Source organism: Varroa destructor, unplaced genomic scaffold (genome assembly GCF_002443255.2).
Source record: "Varroa destructor unplaced genomic scaffold, Vdes_3.0 BEIS01000004.1, whole genome shotgun sequence".
In the NCBI taxonomy this organism is placed as follows: domain Eukaryota; kingdom Metazoa; phylum Arthropoda; class Arachnida; order Mesostigmata; family Varroidae; genus Varroa; species Varroa destructor.
The window spans coordinates 20,719,190-20,747,054 of record NW_019211457.1 but is presented as its reverse complement, the minus strand read 5'-3'; the positions used below and the strand labels follow the sequence as shown (position 1 = coordinate 20,747,054).

At 36.6% G+C, this 27,865-nt stretch overlaps 1 protein-coding gene and 3 long non-coding RNA genes across 11 annotated transcripts; 2 read left to right on the top strand and 2 right to left on the bottom strand.

The window, feature by feature from the left end:
* Positions 1-730: 730 nt before the first annotated feature.
* Positions 731-8,241, bottom strand: LOC147755953 (uncharacterized). Of its 3 annotated transcripts, XR_015327401.1 has the most exons (5): positions 8,129-8,241; positions 7,329-7,396; positions 5,610-5,736; positions 3,361-3,795; positions 731-1,380 (listed from the first exon to the last, which is right to left on the bottom strand). It is a non-coding gene; the product is annotated as an uncharacterized LOC147755953 (long non-coding RNA). The 3 variants fall into 3 exon arrangements; XR_015327400.1 differs by having other exon boundaries at positions 3,725-5,736; XR_015327399.1 differs by lacking the exon at positions 8,129-8,241 and having other exon boundaries at positions 3,725-3,795; positions 5,533-5,736; positions 7,329-7,456.
* On the top strand, positions 3,666-9,095 carry LOC147755952 (uncharacterized). 2 transcript variants are annotated; one of them, XR_015327412.1, is made up of 4 exons: positions 3,666-3,806; positions 4,346-4,415; positions 7,382-7,690; positions 7,955-9,095. It is a non-coding gene; the product is annotated as an uncharacterized LOC147755952 (long non-coding RNA). The 2 variants fall into 2 exon arrangements; XR_015327411.1 differs by lacking the exon at positions 7,955-9,095 and having other exon boundaries at positions 7,382-7,929.
* On the bottom strand, positions 9,061-24,130 carry Chpf (Chondroitin polymerizing factor). Of its 4 annotated transcripts, none has more exons than XM_022803392.2 (5): positions 23,970-24,130; positions 16,541-17,001; positions 11,977-12,235; positions 11,429-11,608; positions 9,061-11,317 (listed from the first exon to the last, which is right to left on the bottom strand). In XM_022803392.2, the coding sequence occupies exons 2-5, from the start codon at positions 16,726-16,728 to the stop codon at positions 9,833-9,835; spliced, it is 2,112 nt and encodes a 703-aa protein (XP_022659127.1). In that variant the 5' UTR covers positions 16,729-17,001; positions 23,970-24,130; the 3' UTR covers positions 9,061-9,832. The 4 variants fall into 4 exon arrangements, with proteins under 4 accessions (XP_022659127.1, XP_086844655.1, XP_022659125.1 ...); XM_086988529.1 differs by having other exon boundaries at positions 11,977-12,088; positions 23,382-24,129; XM_022803390.2 differs by having other exon boundaries at positions 23,382-24,128.
* Positions 24,131-24,246: 116 nt separating this feature from the next.
* Positions 24,247-27,713, top strand: LOC111249656 (uncharacterized). Of its 2 annotated transcripts, none has more exons than XR_002673025.2 (4): positions 24,247-24,316; positions 25,510-25,599; positions 25,710-25,865; positions 26,479-27,713. It is a non-coding gene; the product is annotated as an uncharacterized LOC111249656 (long non-coding RNA). The 2 variants fall into 2 exon arrangements; XR_015327413.1 differs by having other exon boundaries at positions 24,275-24,373.
* The last annotated feature ends 152 nt before the right edge of the window (positions 27,714-27,865 follow it).

The window sequence follows — 27,865 nt, the reverse complement described above, 5'->3', positions numbered from 1 at the left end:
CTCACGCCGGTAAACAAATTGTTTCTTGCAGATGAGACCTTAATAATGGTTTATGTTTTTGTAGATGGCTGTAATGATAACGTTCTTACAGTTCGCGCAGACAGTAACTTTCGACGAAATATTATTGAAAATGACACGTATATATGCAGACTGGAATGCCAATGCGCCTAAATCAAAAATTTGTGCTTATATGTATCTTTCCGCAGAGAAATCTGCTTAATTTGGAACAATGAGGCTGCTTCGCACCGCAAGGGGTGTCCAGAAGTTCAATACGGAAGTTGACCACACTGGTCTCACAGAACGTATCTTTTAAGTAAAGTGTAATTAGTTCAAAGGATGGAACGTGTATAAAGAAGAGGTTATCTGAATATGAGAATAAAACAGTAATAAAAGTTGATCGAAGCGGACAATATAAAGGAACTGATAAGCTCCTCAAGGGTGTGAGGAAATAATGTGGCAATAGTCTCAAAGCGCATAGGATGTTGTTGCCATAATAGACATATTTCAAGTCATTTTTAATATATTGGCACAAACATTGTTTTCGTTTCGATAGAGATTTATTCAAGCATCAGATGCTTTTACAGTTTTCTACTATTGTTTATTGAGGATTTTGCTTTTATAGCTTGAATTAAGTCTATCGCACCTATCTTACTGTGTCAACATCCGGTGGCTTTTCTTATGCTTGACTAAAAACCAAGAGCATTAGATATTGAAATGATGACACCTGTGCTACATAGCTAGAAGTTTTCATTCAAGAAAAGTATCTTTCTAACAATGCACTTGTTGAAAGAATGTGCTGTAAACGTTTGCATAAGACTGTCTGAAATAAATGTTTATTGGTAATCTGAAGGTATATTCACTGATGAAATAAGACTTTTGTCTGTTGTTACTATTTTCGATAGTTCGATCTAACCTAGATTTTGCACTATGGAAAGCAAGTCTGAAATCTATTCTATTCGTGATTAACCAAAAAACAATAGCAATTAGAAAATTCACCGTTTTATGCATCTTATAGCAGTTATTCCGAAAGAAGGATATTATTTCCCGGCCTATATTTGCATAACCAGTCCTTAACGAATTATAGAAGGTATCGAGATCGTGAAAAAATAGGCAAACCTAGATACGCATCGAGGCTCATAAAAATTCGGAAGCGACTGACCATTTTTTCAATTTCAAATTTTACAAAAATTATCACAGCGTAGTTGATCAATATGTGTGTGATAGCCAGAAAATAAATTTGAAGTTCTTCCATTTACCACTTTTATTCTGAGAACTATATCGCATATATTATTCATTACACGTCGACCGCGCTTATCAGGCGGGACATCCTGATGTCGCATTAGGCGTCTCGTAACGTCGATTTGGTTTATGACCCCGGCACTGTAGACAAAGAGAGATAAATTGAGTTAGCGGTTGCTTTTATGATTGTCATACCGTTCTATAAACCTGTTGTAAAAACCTAGATAGGTCCAGCAAAACCGACCCGGTTAAACCTTTTTTCTAGAAGGATTATAGCCGAGAAATGTATAATAAATAGGAAAATATCGGTAATGAGTGCAATAATCGTGTTGTAACTCTAACACTCATTCTCAGAAGTAGCTTCGTTTTACCGAAGTGGTAGGCGGCCAGATTGACGGGCGAAACTGCGCTGCCGCGTATTTTTGGATGGCAATTATCACACTGATGTACATAGCTCTAAACTCGAGGCAAACTTCTTGGGCCGAAAAATGTCATCCCTAAATTGGCGCACGGTTCCTTTTTACGCGTGAGCAACAGCCTAAAGGTGCCAAGCTTTTAGCTGACTGTGAAAGTTCTACACAGAAACCTTCCGGCGCATAGTTCTAGTGGGGGCAAGTTATTGATGCTATACCTAAAGCGCAGCAATTTAGAGGATATTCAAAAAAAAAAACAATTTGGCTGAAAATGCCTTCTTTGAAAGCGATTTATAATGATAATAATAAATAATAATAATAAATGACGAACTTCCTAATCTATTCACAACACGGTTATTGTTGGTCCCTTAGGGGACTGATCTATTGATGGCGTCCCATAAAAATATTGCAATTGCTCCATATAAATGGTTGGTCTTCGGGTGATACAGATACTGAAGTAGCCCGCCTGGTATCATAAGCAGTTTTACATTAGTCGCGTGTTCCAGTTTGAACATTTGTGAAGAATATTTTTATCGAAATCTTTCCCGCAATATGAAAAAATAGTGAGCATTCATGTGCAAGTCACTAATTTTTTGACGTGCAGTTCTATTGAAGTGGGGGAAGGAAAAAACAACCTGAAACTAGTTAAAGATGCAGACGTGAAGGATGCAAATAATATGAATTTGCACGCGAAATGACGGTTCTGAGATATCAGGTTATAAGAGGCCTAACAAAGAAGGAAGACATGTTTCCCAAGAGAAAAATAACGCTAACAATACCAAAGGGACATACGTAAAGGATGTGTGGACATGGCTGACCTACTTCTTTATCTTATCCCCGCCGAATGCCAAATTCAGTGATTCCGTATCAATTGCCTAGGTGATCGATTAGCCAACTCAGCATCGCATTCATGTCACCAAAATGAAGAAGCTATTTGTAGTAATCAACTTATTGGTTATAAATGTGATGTCAAGAAAGAATTTCGAAAATATGTCTAAATGAATCTTAAAAATTGACAGCAAAGAGGAAATAAGTATTTTTTGTATTTATAAAGACCTCGAAGTGCAAAGATTTGCAACAACGTAAAACACTTCAATACTATGCAGATCCGACTTGTTTAGTAAGACACGGGCTGTCTCTGACAATGCATCGTGTGTTTTTTACAAAATGGTGGATGATCATCTATAAAAATTTGTAGATACCTCCGTAAAGCATATGTTCACGAAGTGCCCTTCTAGCCGTAATGAGTCTACAAGGCATTACAAAAATACGCTTTGTCTTTATTCAGTCATGGTTTTAGCAAAAATATGTTTGCTTCTATTATGACTTATTTAAAAATGTGCCCTTTTTGGACAGCTAGAAGCAGGACTGGAGCATTGCTCTGAGAACAGGTCGTTCTCGGGACAAGAAATCTAATACATACTTTTACTTACACTTTATAATGCCTTTATGGGAACCTCCATAAAGCTACTAATAAATCTGTAATCACCAAACTGTATTTAGATAATGTTGATCTTTGCTAGCTATTCGTTGCTACCATTTTTTCTGAGCATAGCTCAAGTTTCATCAGTCGCCTCATCGTTACCCTTTACACTCGAGGGTTGTTAATAATTATTATATTTCAACTTGATTGTTAACCACTTTGTCGTCATTGTAACTGAAAATAAACGGGTTACTGTTATTATTATAATTAGGTCAAAGCACTTGCACTTATTCTTAAGGTTCGCACGCCAAGCAGCCTATATTGCAGTGTAGGCACTGTGATACACGTAAGGTCGTATCTTTGTACATCACACATCTGCTTCACCGTAAAGCTCATCTTAACATTTACCTAGAGCAGTAACGTCTGTCCTAAGCAAAACAGCTACAAACACATCAACACAAGACACTTTGAAGTCTTCACGGCACGAATACGGTCAGATACGCGTACAGGAATGTTTAGTGACGGGTATTGAACAATTCTAGCAACGAAAAAAAGCTAATCAGTTATATGCGGTATTGTTATGTATATATAAAGCGAAATCATATCCATCATACAAGGATCCACCGGATGTCTTCTGACTGACTCATACCTGGTTCGTACTGCGTAGATATGCGGAAGTCAGCGTTGGTGCAATCCCGGTTCTAGCAAAGTCGTTTGATGCTTTGCGAAGGGTAAGCATATGTAAATGAATAAACAAACAGTCAGTTTTGCATAAAACCCCGATTACCGTATTGTGTCGTGGTGGCTAAATGTTAGCGCTTTCAGAATATAAGCCTTCCTGATACTCTTTGAAACATCGTGTTCCTGCGCTAGTAATATATTTATAAAATCTAACAAAAGATCGAATAAATTCGTAGGGAGCACGCCTGATATTTTCTGATTAGGGTAAAAATAAGGAAGTCGGGATTGTTGCGATTTCGATTCTGTGCTACAGTGGTAGACGTGCAGGCAATTTCATAGAATCGATGTGCACCTCTATAATTCAGTTAACCATTTACAAGCGATGGAAAGCAAGCAAGCTAGCTGTTTTCCCACACAGTCCACAGTAGCTAAAATCGCAACAGACGGTAGCTGCTGTATGTAAACCATGCCATGCGGTCAAATTTGACCGAATAATGCATGTTAGAACCAAGAAAAGCGACTCCCTTCGAAACAAAACACGTCTGGCATATGGCTATATCACTGAAAATTCTACGAATATTTTTTCCAGATAAATAGCTAAAGAGGCAGTTACAATTCGATGAAATTTCGTTTTGGGAAGCCTACATCAGAGATGGCAGGTATTGAAATTCTTTTTTTCCTTTGTTTACACAGGTAGCTTAATTTATGCTGGCAATTTTGCTTGAATTAGCAAATTCCTCGTTAGTGCATTATGTCCTAATAGTGACTTAAATTCTTTGCCTCCAAGTTAATTTCATTACAATTCTCAGTGGCAGCGATGTGATGTAGCGCTTAGAGCAGAATCCACATTTCAATTTGGATTTATCTTATAATTTTTAGTACAAATGTTACAATATACAAATATTAGTACCTGATTTTTTACGATATGGCTAGGAAAATAGCTTTAAGAAATTAAGTGCCGCCAGCTCGGTTCTTCTGGCCAAAAGTTTGCCGATGATGATTTAAGTAAACCATATCAGATGCTAGAGTTATCAAAAATGTTAATGAGCAAAAATGGCGTAATATAGCTAGTTTAAATAAATATATTGATGTCTCAGTCAGAAATACATTTAGCAAGGAGAGATCTTTATTTGAATAATGTTTATAGAATAGAACACTCATTATTACCCTATCTACCCCATTCTAACGCTTATTTATACAACGACATTAGCAGCTTCTGCTACCAGCAAAATATTGCAACATAGATGTTCGTTTTCCTTTCATGCACCTAAGACATCTATCTTCTATCGAATTTAATACTTATATTATGTGTGTGACAATTAAACATCATACTATTAGAAAAACGCCAATCAGAGAGCGACATAGCTAGAGTAGGATATTTGCGTTGTGCTTCATTTTGAAACGTACACAGCACACCGTCGGGCGCTTTATAGCTATACGGTTATTATCTGATGGTTAACGGTTGACGATCGCGTCATTGGATCGACACCGTCATAGTAATAACAGACAAGATATTGCAACACAGAGGTTTATATTTTGCTAGTATAACTGGACGAAGAATAACCCAGTAATGCATTAAAATAATAGTGACGAATTAAATGACAATTCATATACAAATAAAAATATACGAACAAACACCAAGTACATAAAAAAGTCTTTAGTCCTGGGGCCCAAACTTATCGCATTACACACTTTCACGAATTCAACTGCTACTTAAATTTTGCTAAAAGAGCTTTTTATTGGTAATCGCTATCTTTATAGTGGTAAGTGTCATGCCTCGAAGTCCATAGGCACACAGGCTACAAACGTCTATATGTGCCATCCACGTCCGGACAGGCGCCATTAAGACCCACTCTGATCGTAGTAGAAGCGCCTTTCTTCTTTGGGCGGACTTCCTTTTAGATGGCTAGATTTCTGAGCACCAGCGGAGAAGGGAAACTCTTCTTAAGACGCTTTCTCATTGTTCGAGATCGCCACTAGCTATAAAACAGGAGAAGTAACACACAAATAACAGGAGGTTTGCTTTGATCTCAAAAACGGTAGAAGAAGGACAAACAAAAAGATGCAGCAGCGGAGATTCTACGAAAAATCAAAAAATACGACATCAATAAAGGAACCACCTCTTAAAACTCCTTCCTTTCAGACTTTTGGCTGCGTTTTATTTGGGACAATCGCGTACTTTAGAAACTACGCTACCACTAGTGCTGTACACGACCATGGGCGAAGTTCCCGAATGTCGTGTCGACGATGTGCCCAGATGTTAACTCTGCGAGGAATATACTGGACAATGCCTGACGCTATTATTATAATAGAAACCAACATAAGAACATGTTTTATTCAGAAAATCTGTTAGGCTGAAGCCTGAAGGCGGCTCTCATAGGACAGCTTAGATGTGTAACAAACATAACAGACTTGTATATTAAAAAAAATGTTTCTTTAAAAACAAGAAACGGTAAACTCTATCCATTATATATCTCTATTCTAATATTTTTCTCATTTTTGATCTTCTTGATGATTTTCCAGTGATTTTATATAAAAATATAAACAGAGGCATATAGAACTTCGGAATTCTGTCAGAATCATCGTTTTGAAACGTAGAGCGTTTCCAACTAATATCTAATTAAAAGGCCCTCCGCGTATATTCATGAGGGCTTGACGGGAATGTGTGCCCTAAAACTACGTTTCCGTTGGCTATCAGTGCCTGAATGTGTAAAATTTATTCTTTGACCAACTAAAGGTCCTTTAAATAAGTTTGGTGTTGCATCAGTTCGATAACCAGTAACCCTAGTATGTATTAGTGAATGACCATGTGAGGAACCGAATCTATTAAATGTTTCAAGGTGGTATACTTTGTTTCTGTACTAGATATATATATATATATTTGCTGTAGAAAAATGCAAAATAAACATTACGGTAGGGACCAGTTCCTAATATATAGAATCTTAAGCAGTAAGTTTATCGATGATCGTGCTGGTAAGAGTGTAATCAAAGAATAATAAGAAAAAACATCGAGAAATTTGCATTTATCATTTTCGGAATTAATTAGAGGCTGTTGTTTAAGTGATTAGTTCTACTTAATTACACATAGCTAAGCATAATGCTAAACTGATTGTTTCTTGCTTTTAACGACCATAGTGGTAGGATCAAGCAGCACATTTTCCTTTAAATATTCGCTAGCGCAAGAGAACTATGTGATTCTATTAATTTAAGAACTAACATTAAAAAAAAATTCACGGGATTATCTTAATTCGATAATCTCGGTGGAAAGTGGAACAGCAGTGGTGTATTAACTATTTAGAGCTTTAAAATCGCTATGATAACTTCAAGATGCAATCAAAATAGATATTATAGTGTAAGTAGAAAGATTTAAGGACAGGTAAGATACCTGTTCATAGAACTAGCGGGGCTTTAAATCAAATATATTGTAGGTCAGGGACAGGCTCCATCCCACTGCAATGCGTTCAGGTATTGCACGTAGGTAAAGCTAGAACATTAAGGTGTCATAAGTAATTCATAAGGTCAAGTCGACAAGTAAGGTATAAACCAATGTCTAATATATCTCCTTTACTCACGGCATGGTTATCATCAAATGACTCCCTGTCTTCACGTGAACTGCAACTAACAGCGAAAGAGAGAGACCCTGGAAATGGTAAAGAAGAAAGTGATGTGTTTATACGAGCCTGTTATTTGATGTCGTCTGGCACGCCTGTTGTATGAACTACTGCCTCCACCAAGGCACACACTACAGGGCCTCCGTGGGTGGAGAGGCCCACGCACACACAGTTTGAGTATAGTCAGGAATCGGTCGAGACGACAAATGAAATGACTAGCCTCCTTTTGGCCAGCCAAGACTCGAAAGGAAGCGACTAGAAACCGAATGTGACATGCAGAGCTACGAATCATCGACGGCCACAGGATATTTGGTCCAAGCGTGGTGAGTTTCGGAGAAGGAAGGATCTGGTTTACTCTCGATCATTGATTATGAGCTACTAGTTCTATTTGAATACCATTTTACGATGATACGCGGAGAAGTACTCGGTCCCAACATAAACATGTGCCAGTTTTTTTGCTCAATTGGTTCGCCAATGAAGCAAAAGTTTAACGTGGCTGAGGAACTACCAGTTCACACGCACTAGTAATAAAAAAATAAACTAATTTTCTCTTTCTGACGTATGTTTTGTATATTGTATCTGGGAAGACTCGAACCAACACCATCAAAACACCTCGTGCTCGCTGGCGAAACAACCGCGTACTCAAAAATACAGTCTTGGCTAACTGCCACTCTTGCGTTTGTTGAAGTTTCTCCAGAGTTATATTTGAAAAAAGAAGAAAATTCAAGATAAGATTTTCGTGTTTATGACGTTCTTTATACCTGAAAAAGGAGAGACATTCGCACAGACAGCCAAGATACATCGCATGAGATATGTTTTCCGAACAAAGCAGACGAGGATGTGGATCATTCCTCTTAAGAAACAAAATTTCCAGTATCACAATCCATAGCCGCACGACCTAAGTCAACCTATAAAACCAGCAAATAAGTTAGAAGCGGTCATGTGAAGTTTTCGTGCATTCACTAAGATTTTTCAGGTATTCACAATTTAAAGTGGAATTTTCTGTTCGTTTGAACTTATATTAGATACTTGGATAGATCCAAAATGGAGCTTCCAAAATGACCTACGCTATTTCGAAGCTTGTCCTACGCAAGACTAGGAAACAGTAACGGTACCAATCTTGGAGTCACATAATGACTCAGAAAAGGCAAATACAAGGATATTACAGTCTTTTTTTTCACTGCCACCTCACAAAGATTCTTCGTGTGTTTGTAAAATAGTTTAAATTGTTTAAAAAAACCTATAAACAAACCAAGTAAAATTTATAGATATATCTTAAATATGAGTATTGACCTGGACTTTCGAAATTCGATCATATACAGTTAAGAAACCAGTAATAAACGTCCAAAAAGACATTAGCCTTCAATCGAAGGTCCAACAATGGCTGATCGTCTGATATCTGTTCAAGTCATATTAGGCCGTGTACGGATTAATTACTGTGCCATTTAGATTAAGCGCGCTGTTTTCTTATGTAAACGGGTTAACAATAATTAGTGCAATATTCAAAAGTAACCGTGCATAAGTTAGATTTATTTATAGATTAGAAATCCTTAAAAAGCCATTTCCGTAACGGCCAATAATGTTCGTGGTATAAAAGAAACCATCTTCGTATAAGTAAGGAATCTTGTACTATTTACGCTAGTCAAACATAACTTCTATATGATAGCTATATCTCCAATGATAATACAGCGAGTAATAAAACGATTTAAAATTTTATTGAACCTAAAATTTGGCCTATCTATTTACAGAGCCTGTATACAATTGCGCGTCTAGCGCATCTTAAGCAGCATCCAAAATTTTGATGTACACAATTAGGTAAACCTCACGAACAGCAGCCCTTTTGAATGTTAGTTATCGGCCACAAAATATTTCGAACTGCCAAATCATGAACTACGTGTAATTTAGATGACTCTTGGAAATTCAAAATGTTTTAGTTAAAAGTGCACCTTTAATTTTCAAAATAGTTTGGATCTCCTGTAAAGTTGAAGTGAACTTTAAACTGTAATATGTAACCGTACAGTGAAGTGGTTGTCAGAAAGATACATTTTCGTTGTTTTTACTGGGAGCCACAGGGAATAAAAAACAATTATCCTTACCTATAATTCCCAGGGCTACATCCAACAATCAATTTGCCATCGCACCTAGTTTAGCTAAGCCAGTAGTTCATCTATTTTGCGAACATGGCCAACCTTTGTTACGTTCATGTGAACAGAAAGCATAAGGCCAAAAATTCAAAGCCGCTTGCTTAACTTCGTCACACATATTGCATACTCGTATAAACCAGGGATTATCAAACTATGAATTGAATAGGAAAGGGTCTAGCTTGGAGATAGTTAATACAAAATTCAGTACATTTGCACGACTGGATCACACCCAGTTCGTGTTTATGTTTCAAATAGAATTAAGTCGATAAACCCTAAAAATAAATCATAAGGTCGATATATATAGTTTTGTTTCTTTCTATTCTAAGGCGGAGCAAGTAAAGCTGCTAACTGTTTCTTACTACCAAGCTTTTTTTTTCGCGAACGGTAGCAATGACTGATTTCTCGGAGATTGGAGCTTATTCGATCACAATCCCGACGCACATATTTTAGTCGCACTTCTGGATCGGCTGCTCTCATAACATGTAATTGTTTACAGAGCAAGAGTAGCTCAGCAATTCCGAAGGTCGAATTGCGGTAAGCTTCCCGATCTAGGTCTGCCGATACTGTTGCCAATGGAATATGGGCTAATGTTCTTCGCACCTCTAGATAGTCCCCCGCGTACACGGAAAGAATGTCGACGGAGTCTTCATCAAAAAAGCCTGCATCTTTAGATAATGACATAGACTGTGTGATCTTAGAGATGCGGGGGTTAAACATTGCAAATGGAATTGGCAAGAACGCTTGTTCTGAGCGAATCGTATTCATACGGACACGGTTTAAGAAATTTGCCGACAGCAGCACATTCGGCTGAATCAGAAGAATGATATCATTCTTTTTTAACTTCGATGCTATAATATCAACAAGTCCAAACTCTGGAAGGTGTTTGGGACATCGAATTTTGATTACGGCAATTCGGGATGGTGTTTTACCAAATTGTTTTGAGTAGTTTTCAGCTGCACTTCTGATCGGGTCGAACACTTTCTCAGATCCATTTCGTTGAAGAAGAAAGACCAACAGAAGTGTAGTTCGTTCACCTTTTTTCATAAGAGAAGCGTAATGATCCAGGAATGTTTGAACCTCCTCGACCTCGTGCATGTGGACCCAGAGGACTAAAGTGATACGCGCCTCTTCCGTAACGTATGGCATGGCGACGAGTTCGGTTAAAGAAAGCGGACGAACTACTTCTAAACGACGCATAGCGCCACGAATTCGAGCATCTACGGTGTATCGCACTCCTGCTGCAGGATCTACAGTTTTCCAACCATCGACGAGTTCAACGGTACTTTGCACTAGTTTTTCACAGGCTCGAACCACCTCGTCGACGTCTTTCATCGAAATATCATCCAAGGTAAGCGCTACACGAGAATCTTCAGGCCATAGTACATGTGTCCTGTTGAAGTACGTTGTGCGAATTATATCAAAGCGTTTCTTTGGTTTGAAATGCGAGCGGACTCCTCTCGGCCATACGTTATCAGGCATGTCGCATTTCGAATTAACATCGGCAATAGCATTCGAGATACCTTGAAGCTGGCGCCGTACCTTCCTAGAAGTTTGTCCATCTAGATAATGATTGAGTCGGTAGAAAGACGTATGGGATGTCAGGGGTGCCACACTGATGATCGGACTTTGAGAGTCATTAAATAATGCCGAAGAAAATCTTCTCTCGGCGTCTACAGATAGGTATCTTCCTTGGCCAAGAGCAGTTTGACAAGGGAAGCCTGCTAGTTGTGATATGCAATCCGTTACATCTTCGTCGCCCAAAGAAGCTAAATCTGTTGAAGCACATTGCTCAAGATTTGCGAGTACCTGGAAATACATATAGCTGTATCAGGACATCGACCGACAAAAATCGAAGTATCGCTTTTTTTCGGTGCACATACACAAACGAGTTATATTTGATATAAATTGTCACATTACCTTTTCTATTGTTGGCCTAGAGAAGAGTATGCCAGCTTCAAGTTCGCAGACGCGAGGATCTGTAGAAACAGGCAGTCCCATATAGACCTCTTGAGCCACGCTAATATGGTTTACTAAAGACATGAGATTTTCACCACGAATGAAAGATGAATCGCGAGTGATCAGCACGAAATCATAGTCCTGTAATAATAAAATCAACACATTCAAGAAAATATTTCTTATACGTGACGGTTGGTTGCTCAATGTGCCTGTGCTACTCAAGTTTATTTTTTACATAGGCCTTTTATTAACATATATCAAAGAATAATAAAAACGACATTTTAGCTCCATTCATAAAAACTGTCTCGTTATCAATGGACATTCGTAACTCAACAGCTTATACGAGCTCAATAATGTCAACATATGTAATTTAGCAAAAGGCGTTAGTTAGCATCTGCGCCAGTTACTTGAATCACTAAACTTATCCTGTTCACTTTTTACGAAGAAATTTTAGCTTAACAAACACAAGATCTTTTATTGAAATGTAAAACGTAGAAGGATGTCCTTGCCTTGACGAACTGCCTCGCTGCCAAATGACTGAGCACATGATATAAAAGAGAGTTACACCCGCTGGATACGTGAACGACATTGGGCCGTAGTTTTACTCTGTCTTGTGTTGGACTAGAAGCACAGACGTAAAATATCAGTTTGGTCACGTGTGATCCCAATGTGTGATTTAAAGCAGCTCCGAAAGTGGGCAGGCTGTGGGGCTCGCCTAAGGCTACTGCTAGAAGCTTTTCCTTAATCTCCAACTCTGTCGAGAAAAATCTAAAGGAAAATTGGTTATTAGAGTTGAAGCTACCTTAAGCAACCTGAGTTTATAAGTGAAAAGACTAAAGAGTAACTCATCTGGCTTCACAATAAACCTACCACTATCGGTCAATTTGACAATTTGCAAAATTTTGTTTACAAGTTCACATATTCAAGCATTATCATGTCATTATCGATTTTCACGCCGTCGGTAATCTAGATTAAATTATAAAAACAATATTCACATTGTTTCAAACACCGCTAATTTTGGCCGCGACTGGTACGAACAGAAAGTATCGGTGGGTTTAGCGCTAAATAACTCAATGTTACTTTATTTTGTTTTGTTAGAAAGCTGTATCAATTCATTATCCCACACAGTGGTTTGTTGGCGCAGTGTTGTACACGGTCTCAGGGATAGCTTGGTGGGTAACGTATGTGCATGCTAATCTTAGGGACGTTGCGGTCTAGCTTCAGACGTGGGTATAGACGCATAGTTAGTTTCGTGGTGGGGGCCAGCCGTCTGAGGGAATGTCTATCGGCGATATAAAACTATATAAAAATTAACTCTATTTAGTTGCATGAAACCGTTGAGCTTAAAGCTCAGACATTGTCGGTTCTCTTCGATTTACATAATATAAAAATCAAATAAAACTTATACTTTCTGCACCATATCAGTCCCACATACGTGAATCGCTACTACAATGGCCGCTCGTGCCACTTGTATCTTTGGCCTAAGGACAACAACGTAAAAAACAGATACATAATACGGGAAAGCTGCACAACACTGCTCATAGCTTCACTCATTATGTACCCTCGGTTGAACCTTATATTTATTTAAAATGTATTAACTTGAAAATTTTTAAATGAATTGACGGTGTTTTTTTGACGGAGATTTTGACGCATTTCCCTACTGCAAACTGCCTATCCTTTGTACTACATGCGAGTAGATTATAGTAGCACGCATAATCATCGTAAAGGACCCGGCGAAAAACTAGCAAAACTAAATCTTACTGAGTTTTCCCTTGTACTTTTACTTCTTTTATTAGCTCAACCATACTTTTTAACTTAATGTTTAATTCAAAATTTACCTATTCAACTTACACACATACGTTTTTCATTCAGTCTGCGTTCAGTAATCTAATCGACCTCTAAAATGCTCAGTTTGATGATACTATAAATAAACATTGTCGGTCGTTACTAATAAAATTAATTCTACCTTCCGTAACAGTGATAGATATTTCTAATGCATACATCTGCACAAATTTTTATATTACTAAAGTCCACAAACAACAATTTTTACATGCTTAGATTAAAGCTCTAGACTCTATAGGATTACTTGTCTTGTTTTATATTGCATTTTGTTTCATTTCCAGGTTCTCCACTATTTTCCAAAGTTATTATTATTATTATTACTTTAATCAGTTTTTATCCCTTGATTTTGTCTTACCCAATCTATTTAAAGTTTAATTTTTATTTCACTTATGCCTTATACCAATCTCGGTGATCCTTGCTAATTTCCGTTATACATCGTGGAACACCCCGGAACAACATTTGGCTTTTTTTTTTTATCACCACAATAACATTCCCGTCACATTTAGTAACATTGGGGTCATTGACACTTCTATTACGAAGGTAATCGGTACGTCGTCGTTTTTTTATTTCCTACGAGTCGCTAATTTTTTTCTTGGACAACAGACCGGATTGCTATTTGAATCCCGTTCCTTCTGATACTTGCCCGGTAATTAAACAGCTATCTACGTATTGCATCTGTACGGTTAGATCATTTTAGAACAGTTCTTGCGAGAGCTACACAGAGTTATACTGAAGAAACTAATAGCAATTCGGTAGTAGAGACATCAGCTCATGCAATAGGGAACGCAGTTAAATTTAATCACAAAAGCACGTGGACATTCTTTAACAATGTAAGTGCATAGTAGACTTGTTAGCGATAATGCAGATTTTTATCAATGTGTTTCTCTGTATGGAAGAATACAATTGATAGTCTCTTTGCTTTTTATTAATGAAAAAAATTCGATCTTTAAGCCATTTATAAACGCCTCCTATAGACTTACTTCCAGTCTACAGAACATCGTTTTGTAACTGTTCCCTTACATTCTAGGTAACTCCTAGGTAAGTAGAGATTTTTCTATGAAATGCACCTGGAGTGCAAGAGAATAAGCACATACGACCACGAAAGTTGATGGTGCTTATGCACTTAATTTAGAAACTTAATTGGCAGTCATAAGGATAGCAAACAATAAGAAAGGAAAATGAGAAGGGACACACTTAAACTTAATCGTGAGGACTTTAAATACAAAAATACATTTACCGAAAAATAAATTGAAACAACTGATAAAATACCAAAAAAACCACTTGAAGCCTGGAGAACAACTAAAAAAACGATTTAAACTACAATTTGAAGAGATAACAAGGAAAATAATTGCAAAAGTTAGAATTATGTTGGGTGTAGTGAAGTGATCATCAAGCACAGATTAAAAGTAATTTATATGAATCTATATTTATATAAGTACAGGTGCTGCATGATGCTGAGCTCCACACCAAGTCATAAAAGAAAATCATAATATGGCTGTTTGCTTTTTACAACATCTGTGCAAACTCCGTATTGAGCAAAGAATTTTCCCTATAACAATCGAAATGGATAACTCTTCCCGTCTACAGAGGTTGAGACCTGATATTTGATTATTTTTGATAAACAGCGGTGTCTTACATGTTTAGTAAATTTCTAGTTCTCAGCTAACTCAATGTCTAAATGGAATCAAGACTGTTAAAAAAAAAAACCATTAGTAGGCACTACTTGCGACGGCTGGCTCTCAGCACAAACGAGGAGTGTCCACGTGCGGATTTAAATTTACCCTCCGAGCCACCGCATATTCCTAAGTTCAGCAGGCAAATGCATAAAGCACTGCACTGTTACGAGAAAAACTCCTACATAATTAATAGACGGCAGGTGGTAAAAGGCTTGAATGGAGCTACCTGTTGTACAATATGACCACGGAACTTCATGGGTTCGTTTAGACAATACACTCTCTTTATGATGATTTCTGTGAACTCTGTACGCACATTGAACTTGCGTCATTTGCTAATGATACATGTATCATTAGCAAACCAGTACAGCTAACATAGTAGAAAGCCAACATTACTAAACAGTTAACTAAGCTTAGCTATTGAGCTAAATGTAAACAAGCTTTGTCTCAGTATAGAAAAAAAAACTATTATACCTAAAATCCAACGTCACCAGAGAAGGCAGCAAAAATTAGATGTCAAATGCCAGAAATGTGCTATCCCCCAAAAATGAAGGAATATGGTTTAGGCGAGAATGTTATGAAAACCACAGACGATAATAGGAAAGGTCATATACAACCGTGTATATATACTGGATTACCGAATTAGAACTAAATGTGAGGGTTCGTTCGTGGAAGAGGTTAATAAGTATAGAGATTTGAAAATCACAGACTAAGCTAATATCAAATCGCATGTACGTATTCAAAACGTACAAAGTTAAAAACGGATTGTGCATGATTATATAAATTCAGAAATACAGTCAAACGACTTTCGAAAAAAAGACATAAAGCTCACTGGTAAAAATTAAACTTCCCCGTATGATGTTCCTCTATTCCATCCCCATAGGATATCCTATATATTCTAAGGTAAAAGCGCAGCCGCTTAATATATTCCCAAAAAAAAATTCCAAGAAGTGTGTCTAGAGTTCGATATTTACAACACACTGACATAACTTGGCGGTTTAAAAAACTTTGCATGCATGATGTCATTTATGCAAACAATCAGGAACTTATAGTAGGCAGAAGCTCTACGAACGTTTCTAAAACTCGTTTTCGTATGAAAGAAATTTAATTACTGCTTTATTAAACCAGCTATTTACAAAAACTCTCTAGCTCATGGGTTCGTTAATATTGAAGGAGTATATTCTGAGCTTCTCATTCAATAAAAAGTTTCTCAAAAAGGCAATAACTTGTCTTAAACATTGTCTGCTTACAATTTTTTTAAATATATAATTTAATTACTCTCTTATTTAATCAAGAAAACAAAAAAATACTGAATCCATAAATAATTTATTCTATTTGGTTCCTTTTTTCAACAGTATTCAACAATACATAGTTACATATATATAAACATATATGTATATATACATAGAAGAAAACTATTTTTTTTTCTAGAATAATATATAAATCAGTAAATTAATTTAAGTGATCATTTATTCGCCATAAATATTTTTGTTGAATCAAAGGAAGCATTGTCAGTTTTATATATGTGAGACAATAAACTTGGTACGAAACGTCTCACCTTGGCCGTATAATCGCAGGTTGGTTAGCTTGTCGGGTGCCTACATATCGTGTTTGCAAGTTGATAATGGGCTCTATATTCTCCGGAGGGGCCTCGCAGTGCAGTGGAGTTACAAGTAGCAAAGCAGCACTGGCCCCCAGCAAAAGGCCAACGAATAAAGGTAGTCTTCGAAGAGATGTGCGAGCCATGACGTCCTCTTCGATGAGGTGATGATGTAAGCTTCAAGGTGGCTAAAGGGGCTCAAGTCCCACGTAGGATTCGAAAGTTCCGCGATCGAGAAATCAGGTTTATGTACTTGTAAATAACTCAGACGGTCACGAAAAGAAATGCAGGAGTAACCTACTGGTATAATACGGCGGTGGTTCATTGTGGCGATAGTCGGGAATATGCCATCATATTACCATCACGCCAGAATTGCTATCCCACCTTTTGGGCACGTGATACCCTATTCACCGAGGAATCTGCATGAAAATCAAGAAAGGACGGGAGAAGATACTACATTATTATACGGTCAATCATCGAAAATTTATATAGATATATAAATATGAACTATACGTATATAGTTCATATTTATATATCGTTATTTTTTACTAACTAGAATGACTTTTCTTGAGTTATGTTCTATCATGAAACCTGTCACCAAAAAGTACGTTACCCTTGGAAGCCATTAAACGCGAAATGTATTTAATAGACACATAAATAATAATATTTAGATGGACTCTAAACATCGATTCTATAGCAACCCATAGCTGATCTGCACTATGTGTGTTCATGTCGTTACTGTGCCTAACGAGAACGATCGTTAGCATCATGTTTATTATTTAATACTATAACAATTACGGCAAATAGTTTGGAAAACGCGATTTTATGTGTATAACGGTAAGTTCATTTACTTTAATGATGGCTCATGAGTAAGATACTATGGCTCAGTACTGGAACTTGGAGAAATTTTTGATTGTGTTGAAAAAAATGTTTGAAAAGCCTGTAAATAGTACAAAAAGTCTTCCATGCCTGTAAAGTTATCGAATATTAACTCACACAGAAAACTGCAATTGTGACCAGGTCGTTTCTTTAAATGGTTTTTCTGCTTGAACGTGAAAAGCGAGTTTAATAAAGGGCGATTCAAGCGCAATAACCACAGATTGCTATTTCAAAAGCTTAAAACAATGTCACAGATATGCTATCATAATCTCACAAAATTCGCTGATGGTAAGTTCATGATTGTCTGAAAATACTGCGATCGTTGACAATATTGAATAGAATCTAATAAATACCCCAGTTAAGCAATAGTCAAATCCAAGTTATAATATAGGATTCATGGAACAGTACTTATACAGAACAAAATAATTATTCTTAGATAGTGTCGTATTAGGTGTTATTATTACAATTATTATGATAGACAATAATGCCTGGAAAAGCTAGCGGGCCCATCATATATAGCTGGCAGACACCTACTTTGACTAGATAAAATCTTAGGTCGACTACTATTTTAGACTACTTAAGTCGGTCTTCTACCGAAATCAAACAATGCAGAGGACATTATTGTGGTGAACGTTACGTCACTGAAAAGAATATATTATTAATGGAAAACGGATAAGTGAGAAAAATAAATTGAGTGTGACAAAACAGAGCACGAGATCTAAACGAATATATCTGAAATAGCGAAATTTGAAGGATAATGAATCAACTTTCTAAAGGATTAAAGAGAATAAACGCACAATCTAAAGTGAAAATAAACTACAATATTATCTACAGACCTAGGGAAATGAGTACAAAACCACATAAGCCAAGCTATAAGTGCAAAAAAAGAACTAGCTTCAAATTAGCCCATACCTATCCATCTATTTGACAGAGAACATATTGATTTTTTGTCCAACAAAGCGTAAGACGTCTTTCATTCCTGTAGATGCTTCTTCTACGTGGTGTATCCCAGGATTGTCCCATGATAGCTATGAAATTTACAACAATAAGATCACTATGGGAAATACTGTCACATTTTAGGAATCCTAAGGCGATAGAAAGTTACAGCCACCTACAAATAACGGCACAAATGTTTACCGATTTTAAAAATTGAGTGGAACCTCTCCGTATGACTCCTAATTTAACGAATTAGTCAAAAAAGCTGCGACACACAAAGAAAGGATGAGACTTGCGATTTCCTTTTGGTGTCGTACCGACGCATGCCAAGCTGCATAGGTAAGAAGTCGGCTGAGCTGTTTATCGGTTTAAAAAAGTCTTCGACCTTTTAATTTCAAAAAGAGAAATAAAAACTATTAAAATATGCTTTTTTTCTCAAATTCTTTGCGAAATGACTAAAAGTTACGTATTAATGGGTATGAATGATGCACTTATGTGAGCACATCTTAATCGGAAAGAAATAGGTCAATTCAAAGAGAATTGGAGAAAGTTATATATAAAACATGCTAAAGCATAATTAGCCATGCTAATCAATTGATGTTAATATAAAATTCATATTTAGAAAAACAGACGACCTTTTTATTAATTACTTCAGAAGGACCAGCACAACACCAAATGACAAAAACCGAATATATATATATATATATATACGTGGTGCTTAAACAAGCCTGGAAGTCATCCTAGGATAACTGTTAATAGATATTTGTTCCAAAATTTCTAAGGCATAGCAATTAACAAACTAAGGCAGCTCAAAGTATCGGTATAGTTAATACCCGACTGGAAATTACAATTTTAGGGATTCCGAAATGAATTACGTCCGATATTTGAGCCGTTAGACTTTCCTTTATACAACGGCACTTAGCACGAAAAAGTTTGTCCGCGTCCGGATTCGAACCTAGGTTACCATGTGGACACATGATTAAGCGCTTCATTAGGTCCCCGTGATAGCTTAGTGTGTAACGTAATTGCCTTCTAATCTTAGAAACACGTTGGCACCCGATCATAGAGAGACTTCGTTTCGTGTTGGAACCCAGCCGTCTGATAGAATGCACAACGGTGAAACTCAGAGGCTCTTATAAACAAACTCATTCCTTGTACAGCATAAAGCGTTTTCGTTACGTCTGAATAGCACCTACTTAATTAGAGAAGCAAATTCTTATTACAGTCGTAAATTACAAAGAGTAAGTCAAGTTTAAATTGTCACTGACACAAAACCAACTAGGTGATGCTACCCTTATCTACTTGCTTAATGAAAAAAGCATGAATAGTAGCTCTGAAATATGGCAAAACAATAATAGTCCATATTGGGTCAGGTGACCCGATACCAGAAACTGTATAATAGGAATACACCGTAACAGGGTAATAAAAATGGTATCTCGTAAATAATGATACGTAAACTCAACGATAAAAGGAATAATACATGTTAGCATATTTCCGTGAAGGAGGATGACTGAATTTAAAAGAGATGTTCCAGTTTGTTAGTATCTCACAACTCTAGCCTACGCCATTAAAAATAAACAAGTAACTAACATGGCATGTACTTTTTATTCGACTTGCTTTCAGCAGTGTAGACAATAGCTTGTAGGACACAGACAAGAACATTGCAAAAATGTGTACTTAATGGCGGTTATGTTACCTGTCATAATTTTTGGCAGCAGAATAAGTTAAGACTAGTTTTGAGTACCTGCTCCATAGCACCCTAACATGAAAATTCCACTAAAATTTCTAAATAGCTTTATATAGATATTATTACTATTATTCCGAATGTGGCTCTACCCGTATTCCATCATTAATATAGTGGAAGTTTGTAGGCGTCTCGTTCGCTGGTTTGGGCACGATCTAAGCTGCAGAGCCGAGCGTGTGTGCGCTGCAGATTACTTAAACGGTAAGCAAAGAAGCAAATTTACATATTGAAAAATATTTTCAGTGGGTTAAATTGTAACCGAAGTGAGTAAAAATTCGTATCTTCTGAGAACGTGGGTGATCATTAAATTATGCTTTAATTATATTTAAAAATTAAAATTCATTATCATATGGTTTAATCAATGTACAGACGCGGGATCCAATTTCAGTTCCAAGGTCTAACTTTACGGACCTCGGTAGCATATGCTCATATCAGTATTTCTTCAACCTGCTACTTGTAGGCAACTGGTAAAAAGTACATACTGCTCTATAAGAATATTCAATAAAAATTTCACACAGCTTTCATGCAAATTTTATATTTGCGATACTATTGTATGACTTTATAGAAAGTCTGTGCTTATTATATGTACTCCAACAGCTTTTGTATTATTTCTCTATTATGACTCTAATTCATTTACAACCAATTGCGCCAAAATACGCGCTTATTTACGTTAACATTAACCTATCCCTACATGATGTTTTTTACCATATTAATTAGAGAAACATAAAATAAAGTGAATAGCATCGTCGTTCGATGCGCTTTCATAGCCAACGGTGAATTTGTTAAAAAGAGCCATCCGATTGTCACTTTGCCATTGCCGTTTTCCTGCACACTGGTATTGACAGCAGCTTTGTGTTGACCTTTCTGTTCATCAGCCGTATTAGATATCACGTACTTAGCAAGCTATGCTAATAAAAATGTCAGATCATTTACTAATTGAAGTCGTGGTCCCTATTGATTTGATCATGGTCACCATTGAAATCGGTACTTTTCCTTATTTTCTTTGCATTCGCGTGTTTGGCTATGGTAGTCCTGTGACGACCGTAACTATTTTACAGATTCTAGTCGAAAACCTGCTTTTTGCCAGAGATCACGATCTGTGCAGTATAAGAGCTTTTAGAGAAATCATAATTTTCAAGTGGGCCTTCAATGAAAATGTAGGAGATTTTATTATTGAAGATCTGACTGACAAAAAGAAGCAAGTGAAGGATCTTGAGAGCCTTTTACCAAAGGAACCTGATGCGTGTAGAATCACGCAGTTTAAAGACAAGTGTTTAAAAAGGATCTGTTTAAAACTTTGTTTTGTAAAATAAAAATATAAATCTCCCGAGGTTTTTGCACCTTTGAGCGTCCACGTCCTACTAAATAGCTTAGTTCGATTCAGCACTTCAATACATTCACGTCATTAAATTATGACCGAGTATTGGTTTGTCTTTGGGGACTCGGATCAGTTAACTAAAAACTTCGAATACAATTGAATCAATGAAGGCAGTCTTCTAAGGACCTTTGATATGCATGCTTTTTTATCGATGTTAGTACTTCTTCACAATGGGAGAAAGAATAACTTTATAGAAACTTCTAGAAATCATCGAATTCAATCATTTTTTTCTATCTAGGAACGTGGTGGAAAATTGAGGCGAAGATGTGCAGAGAGTATAATATTTTTTATCTACAATATTTTTAATATAATCAATCAAACTCAATGCAAATTTCATAATAACTGTGTAAGATGGGTATCGTGGTCTGACTTTGTTATCTTACACGAGACCCAGGCGTACATAGGCAAGCCATGTTAATATACAAATAAAAAAGAAAGAAAAGTGATTTAGCAAACGGAGAGCTATCTGGACTATAGTGATAGCCTCTCAAATACTTGTGAGGCTTTTAATATGTTTAACATGTTAATACGTTTGATTTACTAAATCGATTCATTAAAACTTGATCGGCATATTGATCTAGCTACACAGGTGGAATCAAACCGCGTTAAACGAATTGTGTTGTGATGCCGCCATTTTTAAATAATAAAAATATTCCTAAAATTCTGATACACATAGAATATATTTCTTGCGTATTAATAAACGTAAATTTATTTTTCCCTTATTCCCTTCAAACTTAATTCCTTCTTTAATAGTAATTCTGGATCACGTCTCGTCGGTTATAACCAATACATACATGCTTCAATGTTTGAACATTTATCGTTTCAAGGTCAATTACTAAACTAAGGCGACGGTATTCAAAGACTTCACACCTGGGCAATAAATCCTTGTTTTAAGGTGTGTAAAAATAGCCTTAACTGCTCGGATTATGATAACTATTCTTTACCTTATCAAACCTTGAATATATTTGCCTTGTCAATTTACGCTTGTGGAGAACAATGCATCCAAACGCCAGCTACTAGTATAATCCACAGCAAATATTAGTATGGCAGCAACCAACTAATAGAAAGTGTGAGCAAGATTGATAACATCTTTGCCTAAGAAATTCTTTTTCCCAGTGAAATGGCATCAAACATGTTAGTTTACAAGGCAATATACAATAACCTCGTGCATATACCTGAGTACACAGACTCTAAAGCGTCTTCAGATCTATAATAAATAAGATGAAAGGTATTCATTCTCTTAAACGACATCTTAAGACACTGAGTTGTAGAAGAGAATCCTATGAAATATCTAGTCACGATAGAGGTTCCTGAAACAGATAGCATCTGCTCTTATACCTCGGCTAACCTTGACATGATTAGCCAACATCTAGAAGCTCGAAAGAAGCAGGCGTTTAAGCGATTATATATTTTGACAGAGCTCACAAAAGATAATGTTGTACGATTGGATTCCCCCTGTCGCTACAGATCACACACACCTAAGCTTTCTCTGATTGAATGTTCAAACCGAATTTCAAAATTCTTCGCCGTAGATGTTAAAATCTTCTGTACAATCAGGCCTCATGTTTAGTATACACTGCTGATTCTTGATATTGCTATTCCAATCGCCCCAAGCTCCCTAGCGAGGAAAACGAACTACCCCAACAAATTGGAGAAACTAGTGGAGACAAGCATAAGAGATCCTTACTAACGGGTATTTACGTCAGGCTATTATAAGCGTACGAGAATAAGTAATACTAACTTTACGGTCAATCTGTACTATTTTGTAATTGAGAAAGTAATTAGATATGATCGTGGAATTGTGTCGCTGTACTTTGACTGAATTGTCTCTATAGCCTATTGTTCGCTTTTAGAGTCCTCACCATTTGTCTCTAAGTTTTTCTCAGCTGAGTGTTTCTTCTGGAAATTTCACTTCACGTAAATAAACATTTAACGTGTCGTTTGTTAGCTAAATCACAACGTGATTTATTTACTGGGCATAACTTAGCATTCAATCCGACAGTTTTACACTAGATGATTTTATTGACGCTTTGTAGAGATATCCGTGAAGTAAAAGAACATTGCCTAAAAAAATCGGCTGTTCCTTCACTAAGCTGTAGAGCACATGAAATACATCAGCACTTGATTGCAAGTCGACTTACATTAACTGCACAGATACTATGGTCACAGCAATAAATAAAATTCACGTTTTAATGTTTTATAAATTCACTGCAAACGGTAGTCCTGCGATAAGCTTGATTGTTATTTCAATTACACATTTTTATGGCACACACTTTGCATATGGTGTTTCCTTTTTGAGGACCAGTCAACAGCATTCACTTTAGTAATAGGGTTCCACTACCAGGTTTTTCGTGCTGCTATTCAGTGGGCAAAACCGATATTGTATTTTTTTTACAGAGCGAAGCGATTTAAACCAATACGCTGTTATTACTCAGGAAAAAGTGGCTTACAGTTTGTAGACCGTAAGTCAGTGAGTTCCTCGCTGCCAACAGTCCCTTGGAGACTCGGTAAACAATTAGACAGTTAAAGCACTACAAATCAGGCCGTATCGAAGGCACAATTCACAGACGTTTGTGGCGTGACTACACGTCGCATGCTACATCCGCGCTACATAGACTTTCATACGCCGGGAAACGAGAGAGGGACGAAGAAGTTCGAACAGTCAGAGAAAAAGGGCTAACTATACTCCTCGCCGAGTAGTGGAGAGGGGAACTACGCCTCCTTGTTAGATAGGAAAAATGGTACAAATGAAACAGGAACCTTAACGCAGTAGTTTACTCATGCGAACTGCATTGCGGTAGGTTATTACCGTGAGATCACCGAAATTAAAAATTGAAGTTTTATTAACAGAAAAGTTAGTGCATTATGCTCGCATACTATAAGTTAAAAAGAATAAACATAGATCAAAATGACAGTATTATTTTTCTAATTATGAAAAGATCTATCTCTCAAGCTAAATCTCAACCAGCCTTCTCGTGTGACAGGTCTTCAAAATCTCTTTTTGGCATAGCTTTTTGCAAAATGCACAGATCTGGCGAAACTAAACGATCGAACGACTGAGAAATGTTAAAGATTATTCACTGCGCTTCTATTAAGTAATTGCTTAACAGCGTTAATGTACTGTGTGATTCAGTTCTTAGAGACCACACAGATCTTGATAAATAGACCTAGTGTAGTGAATACGCAAGCGCCTAGCAAAATGTGCTTCGTCTCCATGACAACGGCTTTACACAGTGCAAGGGATATTTAACAACTAATATTTAATTAGCACATCCCGTAGGTATAGTATTAATAGGTATGTGATCCTTCACCCGTTTGAATCCTGTCTAAACAAACTGCAAATTATACAATCTACTCAGACTTTTGTCAGCGCTGTTATTCTACTGTTAACCAGCCATAACTGTTGTTCATGTTATGGCTAATTACTAATTATGATTTAGATAAAAAAATTCGAAGTACCGTAGTAAAAACTAATGTTATTGGATGTCGAACATTATTACAATCTCATAAAATAATTCATATTAGTATAGTTGAGCTAGACCAGCTAGGCTGCTATATCGTCTAAAAATTACATTGAATTTAAGATAGATGTTAGTCGCTTACTGCCCAATAAATAGTAATTTTTAGCTTAGACCTTAATCGAGATGAGCAAAAATGGAGGCTCAAAAACTTCGGACACTTTAATTAACAACCTAACTCTTCTACTAATATCTCACCTACATATGAACGTACTCAATTAATTTATTTTTATATAATTAAAAAAAAACTACGAATCCGTTGCAAGAACGTATCTAAACACACCACCATGTAAATCCACTTTCTGCCTACGTATCCAATTAATTTTTATAAAGCAATATACTGAATAAGAGTGCTGGTCTGAATCTGGTACCCATGAAAGATAATTTTTTCATAATAATATTCCAAAAACAAATACGGACTTGCTGAATACAATTAAAGTAATATAACTCAGATTCAGATTGAATTTGGCAGGGTCGCTTCCCAAGCGAGTATTTCAGTATTTCGACGCTAGGAAAGGACTTGCACATACCGTGATATAGTTGGCGAAATATATCGAATAGAGTAAGTATAATCAGTGGCAACAACAAAGTTATTCTCAGACAAGAACTTCATCGGCAACTGAGCACTTTTAGCAGCCACTTGTTGTATAGTCTAACGTAGCAATGCTGTAGTCTGGTTACAGATGTTAAGCTCCCCGCTGCCAAATCCCCAACAGACCGACGGTGAGGGGTCGATCGAGCTACTCCGGGAACACTTAGCTCAAGCAAAAACTGTGGCTCCACGAAGGCTCCTGTTTTCGAGACACCACAATCGTCTCAGTTTATTCGGTTAGTGTTTAAGAAGCAATTCAATACGCAAGAATGTGAAACCTTTATTAATTTCTAAAAAACAATTACTAAATATTATACTAACACTGAAACCACGGCGTTTAAACCAAAAACATTTTTAGATATATAGCTTGGAAGAAATATCATGGATGTAGGTAGAACTTTATTTGCCAACATATAAATCTCAGAATCTCCAAATATTGAAAGGCTAAAAAATCATTCAATCTGAATCTTCAATATAAAAAGCCTGAGGCAAGTAAAGTAAGTTTATAACGTTTTTGAGCTCAGTAAGCTTAAGCAAATAAACAATTCGATTACTAACATTATCTGGCATGGTGGGTTAGAAAAAAATGCAAATAAGAAACCTTTCTCATTGGGGATTTCAACTGATACCAAATGAAACAGTGTAAGGTCACGTACCATAAACAGATTATATAGGAGTAAGATATTTAATCTCGCTGGCAGAAGAGGTAAACGTCCCACATTCAGAATCTGATTTCTATAGCTAGCGCTTCGGATGCAAATAATAAATGTATGCTGATGTTGGTAATGTTTCTGCCGAATGATCGTGGTAATGGCGTATTTGCATGTCTGGCGATGGGTCCCCCGGAAGCTACCTGGTCCGAAGTAAAAACACGATGGTTGTTACCGGACAGACACCACTAGCTAGTTCAATGAGCGGCATTGGAAAGGTCTTTGTTCAAATCAACGCTTGACTGCAGAAGTCTTCACTGCTTTACATCAACGCTAGCTGTCCACCGATGCAACCATAATATGTGTATGGCATAGCTCTGAAACAGAAGCATTGCCTACCTAATAGCAGTAAAAGAAGGAACTATTTAAAGAAAAATTGCTTGACGACATTTTTCACTTTATATTTAGCACAATTAATTGTTAATTCGCTGTAAATAAGTCCTCAGAACCGCCCATTTTTAAATGTTACATCGAGAAACTGCCCTAGTAGTAGTTTAACTTTGCTAGTTAGTAGGCCTTTGCTGGACTTTTCAGAGGTTTCTCCAACATGTTTATGAAACGGCATTGCAACCATATAAGCAAGTACTAACTTTAATAATAATAATACGTCACCTTCGCTAAATCCTTATTGTTCATTCGCGTTTTATATTTCTGATTACTAGTATCTAGTTATAATGTTTGCCAACACTGAAATTCAAACCACGGTGACAATATGCTTGCTAGTTAAAGTCTAGATTCAAAACCGGGCATACTTGGTTTTATACTGGGGGCAGTTTACTATAGGAAAGCTTTATGGCAGGCATCGGGCTTAAATTTTAAAGCATTTAGTTTAGATGAAGCAAGGGGAAACGTTTGTGTTTGCCAGAAGCATATCAATTTACTTATGGCACTAAAATCCATCCTTCTATTTGCCCAGCTTTATTATGGATGTTATAATCTAAGCAAGTTGCGGTTGTTACTCAGTGTTTTCTTGAAGCTACCCTTCACTGAATGGTTATTTTTTTCCATTTCAGGAATACTTTTGATTTAAAGAAAAATGTATAAACTGTATCTCAAACATTTACTACGCATTGCAAAAAAAGTTCTTTTTTTTTTTTCTTAAACTCATATTATACAAATATGATGAAGGTCAAAGTAGCTCAGAGAGCTCAAATAGGAGTCATATAATGCGATTTTTCAGCTAATCGCTGCAGCGACCAACTATTTTCTGAATACTTAAGCAAGTTTAACATTTTGAGTGCTTATAATAGTGACAAACAACGCGATTAGTAGACAACGTTATACTCAACAAACAATAAATGGATATGAAAGAACCTTCTTCCTTACAATGAGTAACTTGAAAATAAAAGTTGAAAAAAAGTTAGTTTTATTGAAGTTTGCTTTCTTATTGTAGCTAAATATTTCAAACTTTCGGAATGTTCTATGTTTATGCTGTATGAGTTCTTCATGAAAGTCTAACGCAAAACATATGTACAATCTGATTTGTTGGATAGGGATTATGTCTGCCTGTTATGCTAGTTGTGTCA